The sequence below is a fragment of the Alternaria ethzedia genome, assembly GCF_023757985.1.
Source record: "Alternaria ethzedia strain BMP 0044 chromosome Unknown scaffold_1, whole genome shotgun sequence".
NCBI classification, from domain to species: Eukaryota; Fungi; Ascomycota; class Dothideomycetes; order Pleosporales; family Pleosporaceae; genus Alternaria; species Alternaria ethzedia.
Genome location: NW_026056194.1, coordinates 380,958 through 394,482, shown reverse-complemented (window position 1 = coordinate 394,482; position 13,525 = coordinate 380,958). Strand labels below are relative to the sequence as shown.

The 13,525-nt window shown below is 52.5% G+C and overlaps 3 protein-coding genes across 3 annotated transcripts; 2 read left to right on the top strand and 1 right to left on the bottom strand.

The window, feature by feature from the left end:
- Positions 1-270: 270 nt before the first annotated feature.
- Positions 271-2,328, top strand: J4E87_000129 (uncharacterized protein; the record flags this gene model as incomplete). Its single annotated transcript, XM_049371788.1, has 1 exon — positions 271-2,328. One exon carries the CDS (start codon positions 271-273, stop codon positions 2,326-2,328), a length of 2,058 nt encoding a protein of 685 aa, XP_049237922.1.
- Positions 2,329-2,474: 146 nt separating this feature from the next.
- On the bottom strand, positions 2,475-8,077 carry J4E87_000128 (uncharacterized protein; the record flags this gene model as incomplete). The annotated part of the gene is made up of 4 exons (XM_049371787.1): positions 2,475-4,355; positions 4,410-5,813; positions 5,863-7,248; positions 7,355-8,077. The coding sequence occupies 4 exons, from the start codon at positions 8,075-8,077 to the stop codon at positions 2,475-2,477; spliced, it is 5,394 nt and encodes a 1,797-aa protein (XP_049237921.1).
- Positions 8,078-10,712: 2,635 nt separating this feature from the next.
- J4E87_000127 (uncharacterized protein) lies at positions 10,713-12,140 on the top strand (the record flags this gene model as incomplete). Its single annotated transcript, XM_049371786.1, has 1 exon — positions 10,713-12,140. One exon carries the CDS (start codon positions 10,713-10,715, stop codon positions 12,138-12,140), a length of 1,428 nt encoding a protein of 475 aa, XP_049237920.1.
- Positions 12,141-13,525: the final 1,385 nt, after the last annotated feature.

The window sequence follows — 13,525 nt, the reverse complement described above, 5'->3', positions numbered from 1 at the left end:
AACTGTTCCAGACAAAAGTCTGACGTAGCATTGATGGGACCAACCGGGAGTAGCCATGGACTGCTGGGCAAGAGCGTCTGGCAAAACACGCTAGGGGCGTCACACGTGAGCGCGCGCTGAAGACAGTCTGTGCTTCTCTTAGCGCCGATCGCCACGTTGCGTGCATGTCGCGCGATCAGGGATACCTCCTAGGTATCTCCTATGCCATCCATCATTATTCGCCGGCGACTTGGGTCTGGACGATATCTTCATTGGAAGGGCATAACATCAATGGCAGGTTCCAGCCACGCCGTCGTGGCTTCAAAAGACCCCGCCAAACCACCGAAACCACATTGGCCACTCGCGTACTGCATACAACCACAGAAGCCCAAAGCCTCGTCACTCCAGTCCTATGGTTTCTCATCTACTCAAGCCGCACCAAAACAATGGTGGAGTCATCGGCTCTATCGAGGCCCCGAAGGCAAGGAAGTCGAAGTTCTGTATAGCAAGAATAAGGCGCAATCCGAAATATATGCAAAGCAATTCCTGGAGGAGCCTGTCATTGGTTTTGACATGGAGTGGCCATGGAATGATTGGAAAAGAGATGATTTGCAAAACAAGATTGGACTGATCCAACTCGCCTCTGAAGACAAGATTGCCTTGTTTCACATCGGACTGCACCCAGGGAAGACGAGCGAAGACATAATCGCGCCGACATTGAAACGCATTCTTGAGGATCCCAAGATTGGCAAAGTAGGTGTCAATGTGCTGAAGGCGGACTTTTCGAGATTGAGTCGCTTCTTCGGGCTCAAGCCCAAAGGTGCCGTCGAATCCAGCCATCTCTATCGCCTCGTGAAATTCGGCCCTGCAAAGCCGGAGTTGGTTTCAGTCAAGCTGGTGAGTTTGGCACATCAGGTGGAGGAGCAGCTCGGTTTGCCCCTTTACAAGGGCGACGTGAGGACAAGCAACTGGAGCAAGCCCCTGTCAAAAGATCAGATCAACTACGCGGCTGGAGATGCGTACGCGGGCTTCATGCTTTACAATTGTATGAATGCGAAGAGACTTGCCATGAGGCCTACCCCACCATTACCGATTCACGCCGAGAAGTACCCAAGCGGCAAGGCATCGAGAGATGATCCGATACTGTTGGACGTCGGAGACGGTACGACCATCACTACAGAAGCCTTCTTTGGTGTCAAACCTGCAAAGAGTGGAACAACAAGAACAAGCTCTAAAGTACCGAAGAAGACTGCACCTGCGAAGACTAGTGGGTCAACGTTGGATCATATTTCACAAGCATTATTCGAAGAATTAGCTGTTCGGCGAGCATCCCTTGCAGAGACTGGAAAGATACAGCCTTCTCGCGTCATATCCGACACTCTGCTAGAATCCATTGCGCGCGCACAGCCTTGCGATACTGAGAGCCTGCTTGCTGTGAAAGGTATCGGAAAGATCCAGCAAACAAAGTACGGTAACGAGTGGCTCGAGGTTATCTCACTCTTCCTTGCCACGAACGGTATCGAGCAATCAGCTGGGACTGTGAAGCCATCCGAACCCGAAACCCAGTTGCCGCATACACCCCGCCGCCCAAAGGTGCAACGCAAGGTTGCAGATGATAGCTCTGGAGACTCCTCGCCCGCTTTCGAAACAGCACCCCCTCGGACACCTCAGCTACACACTGGCCTGTCTTTTACCATGGCAGAGACAAAACTTGGTGTGGGTCATGGCAACGAATCTCATGGCAGCACATCCCCTTACGACTCTGACGATACCCTCCCATCACTAGACTTTGGCAGTCCCAGCCATCGTCGAACAAGCGCCGGCACCAAGCGCAAACGCGCTGAGAGTCCGGTGAAGACCGACGCAGAAAAAGCCACTCAGTCTGCGGGAGAACCGTTACAAAATCCGACGGTAACCACACCTCGCATCACACTAGCTGGCAAAGTATCGGAAGAAGGACCACTAGACACAACGACACCTTCTAAATCGAAAGCAAAGTTCACGCAGCAACCATCCCTGAGCCACGCCCTCGGTGTCGCGAGCAAAAGCCCTGCTTCAGCCTCAGCTCTAGCTCCAATGCAGACTCCACCACTATCACCTGGATCGCGCATCGCTCGGTCAAAGCTTCTGGCTTTCAGTAAACTGGTAACGCGAAAATTGCCCGCTCGATCCGCAACGGCTCCACCCATCATAACAGACCATACGTTGGATTTGATCATCAGAGCAAGACCGCAGACGCAAGATGAGCTGGAAAGCATTCCGGGGATAGATAGCTTGCTATTAGCTTGTGAGAAGACAGGCACAGATTTACTGAGGAACGTAGTCAAGTTTGCGCCATCGCAGTCATGATGCAAGTGGGTTGAGAACTATGTTATGAACTTATGACTTGAGGAAGCTATACGATAATGGGAATTCTTGGAATCAACATCTACTTCGTTAAGGGCTGTAATGTCTATGATATTGACACTGTAAAACAGGCTTATACGCTGTTGCATTTAAGCCCACATAGCCTTGAACTTGGTGTCAAAGTCTTCTTTCAGAGCCTTGAACGCCTTCAGCACATTCAACAAGCCCTCGCCTTCCTCCCAAGCGGGCGGTTCCTTCTTCTCATCGTCGTCCTCGGCATCCCAGCTCTCCTCGACTTCCGATTCGCTGGAAGAGCTACCCATCTCATCCTCCCATGATTCTTCGACCTTCTTCTTGGCCTTCTTCTTGGGTTGGAACGCCAGTTCCTGCTTGGGTGGGACTTTGCTCGTGGAAGCAGTGGTGGCTGAACTGGCCTCTGTCGCAGTGTCGCTCGGTAGCATTTTGTCTTCCCGGTTCTCTTCCTCGTCGTCACCACCACCTCGGACGTCGATGAAGTCGAGATCGGACTCTGTTGCAAGACCCAAGAAGTTCGACAAACTTGTAGTAATCGTAGCGAGCGTCATACTGAGGTCGTTCAGTACGAACCATACATCTCCACGACGAATCTTGTTGGCCGTGATCAGAGCGTTGACGTCACCGTGCATGAAGAAGTCATAAAGGTAAGCGTTCAGCGGAAGATCGGAATCTTCAGGGTAGAGGCCAACGTGAGGTACGACAGCCTCTTCAAGGAAGACGCCGGAACGGCTGGTGCTGCACAGATCGTGGATGGACTCGAATTTGTCATCGTATCCCGAAAGAGCAACAAAAGTGGAGCGTGCCTTCACGTTCTGGCTCTCTGACTTCGGAGAGGCTTCGGCACCGACGGTGACATCTGTCAATGGGAGCGTGTTGTCAGGCTCCTGAACATGTTGGTCGACGAAACTGCGCACGTAGGCTGTGAAAATATCGAGCGTAGTCTTGTTGTGGCGACGCAACACATTCGCAGCGTGCTCTGGCATTGAAGGCAGGAACACAAGCGATGGGCTCTTCTTCACGATCTCTCGTACATATTCTTCGTCCGCCTGTCGACAGTGACGTCGGCCAAACAGATGCGACATAGTGAGCATGAGTTCGCGTAATACCACTTCTTTGTTTGTGTCGATCTTGGCGCAAAGCTCGTGGAAGTATCCATCCTTCAGCAGAGCGTGGAAGGCAAAGGATGAATTCTCGGTGAAGTACAGATGCGATACAGCACCTGCAAAGTTCAAAGGTACACCTTGCGCATCCAGAAGATGCTGTCTCCGCAGGTACTCAATTGAGAAACGCAGATGATGGAGGACTGTCATCTTCGCATCCTCGCCACCAAGGTAGAGTCGTGGCTGTGAGAGCAGGGAGTTGACGCATCGGACAGCGAACGGCGCATTCTCGGATGAGTTCAACAACGTGAACAAACGAAGTACCAGTGTTGTCGTGATGGGGAAATGTCCGTTGAGATCAGGTAACCGGGAGCTGATGAGTTTGTGGATCTTGCTGAGAGACACTCCGTGGAAAACGACATTTCCAAGCATATCGAAACCTCGACGACCGGCACGACCGGCAGCTTGACGGAAGTTGAGCGCCGTCAAAAAGACAGAGTCGCCTGAGAAGACGACAGTCTTACAGGGCATGTTGATACCGAGAGCAAGTGTACCTGTTGCGATCACAACGCGAAGGTAACCCTTTCGGAACAACATCTCAACGCAGTACCTGTACTTTCGGTTCATACCAGCGTGATGGACACCGATACCGCGCATGAGGCCGTCGATAAGCCATTCATCGACTCCACGATAACGTAGCTCCTTCGCGTGTACAGCAAATTCTTCTTGTGACAACTTCTTGTGATCCGCGAAGTGGAATCCATCGAGAGGCTTGTTCGGATCAAACGAAGCAAAGGTGCTGACCTCGACGTTGGCGGCTTCTTTCATCTGGTCCTGTTTAGTCATGCCCTTAGAGGCATCTCCGCGAAGGCCTTGCTTCTCTCGTCTCGCAACCTAGAAAAGAGTTAGTTTTACACGTGCATTTATTGATTAAAGAGATAAACGTACCTCCTTCTTCCAGTCCTCCCACTGCTGCAGCTTAATCTTCCATTTCGGGCTAGTCTCCTTCCAGGCGACTTCGGCATCGACAAGTTGCTTCATGAGCGTTTGGCACATCTTCTCGCAAATCGCACGATCGTAGTTGAATATGATACCCGGAAGCGCGTCTTGTTGCTGCAGATCAGCGAGCAAAGGTAGTATGCTAGAGATGTCGTGGCTGATTTCCATGCCCAACTCATCGAGTTGTCCCTTGTTGTCTACAGCGTCGTTTCCAGCGTCCTCGCCGATTTGATGCTCTTGTAAACCAGATATGGGGCTGCTGAGATCCTTCCGAACTTGAGCAAAAGGCGACTTGTCATCGGCCATCCATGCAGTAAGAAGCTTCTTGAGGCCAGCCTGCCAATTGATTATGTCTGCCTTCTTAATGACTGTTGGGAGTATTGAAGATGGATCCAGAGACTTGTCTACCGGGTACTCGGCCGTCTGGTACTTGGTCATACTCTGCCATAGGGTAAGGCAGTCTCGGGCTTCAAGGGACAAGTCGCTGGGCAATCCGCGCGTGCGATTGATCAAGCTGGCTACAGGATGCAGGAAAGCGAAGTCTGTATGTTCGTCTAATCCCAGCTGTGCAAATGAGCGGTTGCTCGGGAGCGGCAGATAGCTAGCTGCGTTGCGTTTGGCGGGCGGCGTGTATACAAACTTTCGGAGGTCAGAATATCTGTGTGGGTGTTGTACCATAACCAATTCATTGCCAGCAGCTTTCTGACTAGCGGATAGCCAGTCATTGAAAGATTCTGCATTGCCAATGGTTGCCGAGAGCGCGATGATGGGGCAGGGAGCCATGAGTAGCAGCTGTTCCCAGACGACACCGTCTTCGGCTTGGCCAATACAGTGGACTTCATCGAAGATAATCCACTTCACTCGTTCGGACCAGCTCTTCGCGTTGCTAGGGGCCAGCAGCATTATTTGGAGAATGTGGGGAACTGTTACAAGAATCTGACATCCTGTGGGGTTGTTGATCCGGTAGTCTCGTGTGTGAATACCCCAAACAGACTGGCTGTACTTGTAGTTCTTCGAGAATCGTGCTTGGATTTCAGCAGCGATTTGGTTGACCAAAGCTTTGGTAGGAGCAACATATACAAGAACATCATCGTTGTTCGCCTCGAGAACCTGCTTCATGGCGTAGAACGAGATGAATGTCTTACCCGCTGAAGTTGGGGCAATAACGAGCAGACTGCGGCGAGCATCAATTTCATCCAGCACGCGTCGCTGCCACGCATCTGGCTCGAACGGTACACGAGAATCTGGCGCCGAATCGATCGTACGGTCAAAGTACGGTCCGCAGTGGAGAAGCTGAAACTCTTCTGGAGAGAGGGTCAAGGCTAGATCCGATACAACGGTCTCTTCCAGAACCTATAAGCCTGTTAGCGGTTGCAGGTTGTGAAGGTTTTAGTCAACTTACAAACTTGAACGGCAGCTTCCGATCGCCTTGTTCTGCGGGCACTTGCAGCGTGGGCAGCTTCAGGCGCTCAATTGTTAGAGCCAGACACTTTGCAATTGTCTTAGTAACAGTCTCATAGTTGCTAATAGTCCGAGCAGTATCGAAAAGAAGCGCAGCGACGTAAAGACCCTTCTCTTTGGTGCCGTCGCGGCAAAATCGCACCCACATCTCCAGGAGAACGTTCAGCATGTACATCCGCACATCGGGACCAATGACCTGGCGCTGAGCCTCATTGCGGTCGGCTAGATATTGCCTGGCTTTGTTGTATCTGGAAGCCAAGTCGACCTGCTTCTCAAGGCCCGCACATGAGACGGTCCAGGCTTGGTACCATTGTTTCGCGTTCTCTTCATCTTTACGCTTTGAGCCTGCTGCGATGTTGGCAAGCATGGCCTCCTTTGATGCATTAATGTTCTTAGTGCTCTGTCTAGACGCTTGCTTTGGTCGCTTGTTCTCGATCGTCTGAGTCGGTGTCATAGATTTCGCTTGGCCTGCTTTCGACTTGTCGCCGAGAGTGATGGTCTCTGGATCTAGTACCTTGCCAACGGCGTTTGTTAGACTGGCGGCGTACGAAGTCATCTCGGCCATGAAGAACTGGTTTCGGCGGAGAGCCTTCTTCGCTATCTTCGGATCTTTCTCGACGACGACCTTTGTTTTCTGATTCAACGATCTCTGGTTATGCCAATGCGTAACTTCGCGGAAGATGTTAGCAGTAGTCGGGTCTGCTTTGCCTCCTGACTTTGACACATCTAGTTTGATAGGCGCCAGATGAGGATCGAAAATGTCGTTCGAGAAGGGCAAAACTTTGTACGTTGTTGTCTCTTCATCGCTGGTCTTGGCCGTAGCAGTGTCCGTGCTTGTTGTGGAAATAGCCTTTGGCTGAGCTGGGAGATCGTGGACGTCCAGAGCTGCTGTGGCCTTGAGCAGGGTTTGGAGATGCTCGCTGGGCTCTGTGGCAGGATTACGCGCACACTGTGCAAGAAGTCTTCCGTCGATGAGATCCGCCAAATCGCAGTCCGGATGGCCTTTGAAGGCTTCAGCCCATGCAGGACTACCAATAAACTTGCGCGCCTCGTGGCAAAAGTCCAGAATGAAAGATTTGACGTCATCCGGAATTTCGCGCTGCTTGATGATACGATCAGATAGTGGAAGCTCCGAAAGCAATGCTGCATGCTGCAGTAGAACAGCCGACAGATCGGCATAGGAAGCTGCGAGCTTTGAAGCTACCAGTACTGTCAGGTATTCGCGCTCAGTTAGGAGTTGATCACAAGAAGTCCTGATCGTCTGCAGAAAGCCGCGCATGTGCGACAGATCAACGACATCGGTCAATCTCTTGTTTGTATGGGGCTCCTGATCAAAGTTATTAGCAGACGAAGCTATCAAAGGGGAAACTTTTCATGACAAAAAGCCAGGAGGTGCAAAGTTTATAGGGATATGGACTGTAGTAGTAACGTACTGCTGATGAGACATCAAGCGTCATAGAGCGTGCATGCTCCAGAACCGTTGTGACGACTTTGGTATCGGCCCATTCCAGTCCATTCACAAGCGCCGCACTGTAGCCCCGCTGCATCATACTGTATATGAATGTGCGGAAAGAAGTCTTGTACTCTTGTTGGCGCTCCTGTACATCCTTGTTTTCACCCTGTAGGGTATCAAGGTCCTTCTGTAGGACCAGCCTCTTGCGGATATCAGTGAAGGAAGCTCCGTCATGACACAAGACGAAGTAAATGTCTGTAGCACGCAGATACTCCGTGAAGCCATCGGATGATACTGATGAGAAGGTGTTGATCTCAATCTCTGGAACAGCATCTGGCAGGTTGACCTTGAGATGGCGGATGATAGCTGCTCGTGCAAGCAGGTACTTCTCGCTTATGGCTGGCGACGCATCCTGGGGTACGCAAAGATCTTGATGTTCGTCGAAGAAGGCAATGTGGAAGTTGCAGCCTCGAGAGACGAGACCCTGTAGAAATTTCTCGACGGCGTACGATGCGTGCAGCAATTGATATCCAGGGTCGAAATCGATCTGTGGGTCGCCGAAGCACTGAAGCAAAAGTGATTCGCCGTGTACGAGAAAGCGCTCACTGCCTGCAAAGTCGCCTACCAGGTCGACCCGGCGGCTGTAGAGGTTGGAGTACCATTGGAGGATCTGCTCCTCGGTACCTTGCTTGTCGGCAGCCATGCTGGGTGGTCTGCACGAGAAGGAAGGAGGGGCGGCGGTCAGAAGCTGTGGTCAGCAGCAGGGTGGTGAGAGAGTGTTTGTCCCCTCAGCCGTTTAGTGGCAGGTGTTGTTAGGTGGGTAGCCGCTGGTGGCGGATAGTGGGACTGTCGATCCCGCGCCAAGTCTTACAGGAGCGTTGCAGTCAAGCTCAGTGCCCAGTACGTCTTGTGCCTCGGCTGGATTCCTGCCTAGCCAGGTGAAGGGAGCCGTATTTTGAGTTAATTTTTGACTGTTGACGTACGTGGATGTGATGTACGTATACGTACTGTCAGCTGAAGTCGAGTGGAGCCGCAGGCCTGGATTCTGCGAATCTGGAAAAGCCGAAAACCCTGACGCGACTAGTGCGCGCTAGCGGGTCAAGCGAGCTGGAAGGTACCACCATCAGCAATTATGGGGCATCGCTATCGGGACCTGAGATCGTACAAATCTAGATTCGGGAGAGCTAGATCAAGTTCTCAGTGCTTATGGTAAATGCTTGCAATACCTACTGGTCGTTAGGCGGAGTCGAAGGTTCTTTTGACATTCTGGCAAGTTGTACAGCACAATTGATCGGGGAAGAACAACAATGGCATCGAGAATGTGAAGCTTTTCAATTTAAAAGGAAACGTCTCGCACAGAGTGTGACGACGACGGCAACTCAGCCCCGAGAGCTTCGCGCCTAGCGACTGACAAGAACATACAAACGCCACCATGACGCTTGTTTGACCTATTAACATACATTCGAAAGAAAGTCCAGCGCTCGTCGCATGAGAAGAGCGATACTTGGCAGGATACATGGGCATGCAAGGCCAGACCACTAAGGGAGGATCAAACAAGAACATGCCGATGCCGCGGTTGGATGTAACCTGGTGGCTGCTTTATGAAGAAAAGCAATTTTACTTCTACTCAGTAAAGTCAGACTTGGTAAAAGTCTGTGGGAACGTTTCGTACTTACCGAGACAAGTCCTCTCCTCACATTTCAGATCTCTAGTGGTGCAAGAAGGTCGAGCTTGGCGTGGGGTTAGCTACATGATACGATGCGATATACAGTAGAACTTACCGGGACAATACGGTTCCAGTGTGCTGGGCTGGGCGGGGGCTGGGGTGGAGGTGACGGTGGGTCATCTCTTGAGCGGTCCTGCGGCGGTGTAGACATTGATAAGCTCAATGGAGCATGAACCGAGCGTCCGTTGACCAGATCAGAGGCATTGTCCACTGAAGATCTCGTAGTGATGCCCATGCTGTTCGTGTGGTAGTTACAAATCGATCGGAGAGCAGTAGTATTGATGGATCAGACGTGGGATTGGAAGTTGATAGTCAAAGAGCTGTATGTGCGAAAGAGTGGAAGACTGTTCTGGGGGACAAAACACTAACGTAGTCTCGATATTAAATAGTCTGAGGCAAGGTTTTCCTACACTCCCAATGAACACCATAAGAGGTCACCTAGTGGCGTACAGGGGCGTATGTCTAGTTGGCAGACCCAAAAAGCCAGGCAAAGGCAATCAGAATCGCAGCGGCCCGTCCGCGCGGATAGACGGGTGGCGTCAGGAAGGACTAAGTCTAAAGTGTTATGCTGGAATGGGATGCTGGTTTGGCAGACAGGGTGTACAAGCGGCGAATAAGAGTCTTCCCCGGGCGGAAGAAAGCTTGATCTGGGGTGTAGAAGATGCCATCTTCAACGGCGGTAAACAACGTGTCGACGGGTGAGAGCACGGCGAGCGACAGTCGACCGATTGTGTGACTGCCAGGGTTGAGTACTGCTTGCAACTAAGTAGGCGGCGGGGAAGATGCTCCGCAGCCGCACATCCCCTTGTGCAAGGTGCCTGGGAAGATTGCTTTGCCTCCAAATGTAGGATTCTGAAATGGCGGTCTACGAAGCCATGATGTCAAGATGGATACACGAATACTTTATTCGTTCGTGGGCATGACTAGACGCCTCGCACCCAGCTGCTAAAGTCTTTGATTGGCTTGTCGAGCTGCACGCATTCCCGTGCTAGGACTTGGGACGATCAGTAGGTGATGGCAGACGATGTTTGTCTATACTCAAGTGAAGCAAACGGCTGACCAGTCGACATAGCCTCACTTTTGAGTCATGATATAGAGTTGTTGAAATGGATAGATGCAGCTTTGGCGAGGATGTCAATCGGTGTGAAAGCCTGCGAGGTTCGGACAGGTGAAGTGGTGAGGGTGAGACGAGTCACAGACAACAAGGCCGGCGCGCTCGGACGTGACGGCGCGCCAAGGCCAACGCGAGCCCTGGAGCATCGCGACTTCCTTTCAGGCAGACTCACTCTACGCCAATCCCCCCCAGCCTCGCACTCCCGCCAGTCGCCTAGAATCGCCTATTCGAGACGCACTCCAGATCCAGAAGCGACCGTCTCGGCTGCTCCACGGCGCTGTCCACTACCGTCGCATGCGCCCGTCCGACATGTGCTTCACTGGGTCGTAGGGCTAGCAATCACATCGTCCGTCCCTGCGTCACCCGGCTGGTGATACCCTCGCCGCCCGCCCATCGGCTCTCTTCACCCCTTCCGCTTCATTAGACGCAGCGCGCCCGCACCCGACAGCCCCACCAGTTCCACCCCAGCCCTCACACATCGCACTGCGCCCCGCCAACATGTCTTCGGTCTGGAACCCCGACAATGTACGCGACGTGGCCGAATCGGTGGGCATCGCCTCACTTGCCGACAATGTCGTCGAAGAGCTGGCACGCGACGTCGACTTCCGCTTGGCACAGGTGCTAGAGGAGGCCCTCAAGTTCATGCGACACGGGAAGCGGACCACCCTGAGCACACAGGATATATCCAATGCCCTCAAGGTGTTGAATGTGGAGCCCCTCTACGGCTACGAGTCTACCCGGCCGCTGCGCTTCGGTGAGGCTTCGCTGGGGCCCGGCCAGCCCTTGTACTATGTCGAAGACGAGGAGGTCGATTTCGAGAAGCTCATCAATGCCCCACTGCCCAAGGTGCCACGGGAAATCACCTTCACAGCACACTGGCTCGCCGTCGAAGGAGTCCAGCCATCGATACCTCAGAACCCCAACACCAACACCGGCGATCTCCTGCCCAAGGGACCCAACGCGAACCCTCACTTGGCCGCGGCTAACGGCCTGGACAACGTCAACGTCAAACCGCTCGTCAAACATGTGCTATCCAAAGAATCGCAAGAGCTTTTCAACAAGCTGTCGGGCGCCCTCATCGACGAGACGAACATCGAATGGCAGAACGCGGCACTTGCTGCGATCTCGACGGAGCCGGGCATTCACCAGCTGACGACCTACCTCCTTAGCTTCATAGCCGAAAAGGTTACACACAATATGAAGAACCTGTTCATCTTGACACAGATGATGCGTGCCGCAGAGGCGCTGCTCAAGAACCAGGCCATCTACCTCGATCCCTACGTGGCATACATGGTACCGCCCATCCTGACGTGCTGCACAGGCGGCAAGGTAGGACCAGCAAACCCTGCGCCATCCAACGCCTCTTCAGAGACGCTGAACGGAACCATGCCCGACCACAACCGCGCTACCCAAGATGCATTCTACCTGCGAACGCTTGCAGCCCACCTCCTCAAAGACATTTGCCGGAAGCACGCGTCGTCGAACCAAGGCCTCAAGGCACGAATCGCACGCACCTGCCTGAAGCAGTTTATGGATCCCGACAAATCAGTCGGAACACACTTTGGCGCTCTACAAGCGTTGCTCGTCGTCCTAGGCGCCGGTGACGCACTGAGAGGACTCATCCTACCGAACATTAAGATGTACAACGATGACTTCCTCTCTAAAAAGCTCGCCGACGAGAGCACGAGGCACGACACTGAGATACTACTTGCGGTACTCGTGGGCTCCTTCCCAGCCCTGGTGCCCAAGAGCATAAGAGAGCGGAGACAAAGGGAGCAACAAGAGGGCACATACACAGCACCAGACCTTGACGACGTGCGAGAGCAGCTCGTCAGCAAGGTCGGCAATCTCGTAGCTGCCCACTTGATTGAGAAGAAAATGGATCTCGAAGTGCAAGAGATCCTTAGAAAGGACTTTGACATTTGAGCTATTTATGAGAGGGCATACGAGGCATTACTATTGGCGTTCCAGGAGAGGGGCTTGCTTGGATGATACCATTTGCTCCGAGACACCGCGCTCGCACGGCTGTAATTCAAATCCGTCCTTTACATGACTCACCGTTCAGCTGATTCAGTACGACATCGTGCAACATAATGTACCAGTGCATGTTCACCCTAACTTACTAATCAAATAAGTACAAACTGCATAGTCAAGAAGAACCTAGAAGTCTACATCGCCTAGGGCTTTTGTCATCTTTCATTCATATAACAACCAGACTGCAGCGCACTCGTTCACTTCCCTCGCGCAACAGGCAACAACAACGCGTCATCTCCACCGTCATCATCCGTCCACCTCGCTATCGTCGCAGCAACGCCATCAACAACACCCTCCATCATCCCGATGCCCTCGTCAATAAAACTCTTGCTCTTCCGGACCAACCTGCTGCCTCTTTTGCCAGGAGTCGAAGACCCGGAATGTGCTGTACCAGCTTCCAAAGCCTCCATATCGGAGAGATTGAGTTCAAAGGTCTCGTTACTGTTCTCTGCGGTATAGCTTAGCGCAGGAGATACTGATCCAGACACTGGAACCGAAGTTGGCGTCGTGGGAGCGAAGAACGCGGCTCGTTCGGCTTGCCATTCCAGCGAACTTCGCTTTACCAGTGTGGCGCTTACATCAGGGCTGAGGAGACCGTTGGGAGGAGGGTCGAGAAAAGGGTTAATCGGCGACGTGCTGCCGGATGTAGATGGAGTCGGTGAAGGAGGGACAGAGAGTGTTGGTGTAATTGTAAGACCGAATCGTGGGCCCGCTGAAGGCGAAGACGAAAAACGGCGGTGTGTTGTATATGTGCGATCTTGGAATTCGGATCGCATTGCTCGACTCCTTGGGCGGTTGTAATTGGACGTTGTGTGTTGTGGTCTGTACTTCATCTCGATACTCTCAACGACCTGCCCGTTATCTCCTAGGTAGGAAAATGGAATCTGGGCCGCTGATGTGATAGCGCTGTCACTATCCACGGCGGAATCCAGCCCTCTGTCTATCGAGATGCCACTTTGGCTTCCATGTCGATGTGCGTACTTGCTCACTTTGTCAATCGGCCTCCTCTCCTCCTTCCTGTTTCCGTTATTTTTCTTCCCTTTCCATTCTGCGCTCCCTGCTTTCGATCCCGTCCTCATGCTTATGGCGCAAGTAATCACCGTCCACATAACACCCAGTGCGAGAATTGCTATGGTACCGACAAAGAGTATTTTGTACCCTGGAGCCAGGTACGCTAGTTCGTAGTCTACACGGCCCATAATGCTCGGGTGATAGGGAAGTTCGTCGTGTGTGATGGCGTTTGGGTCTTGTAGCGGATTCGAGTACTGTGTCGCGCT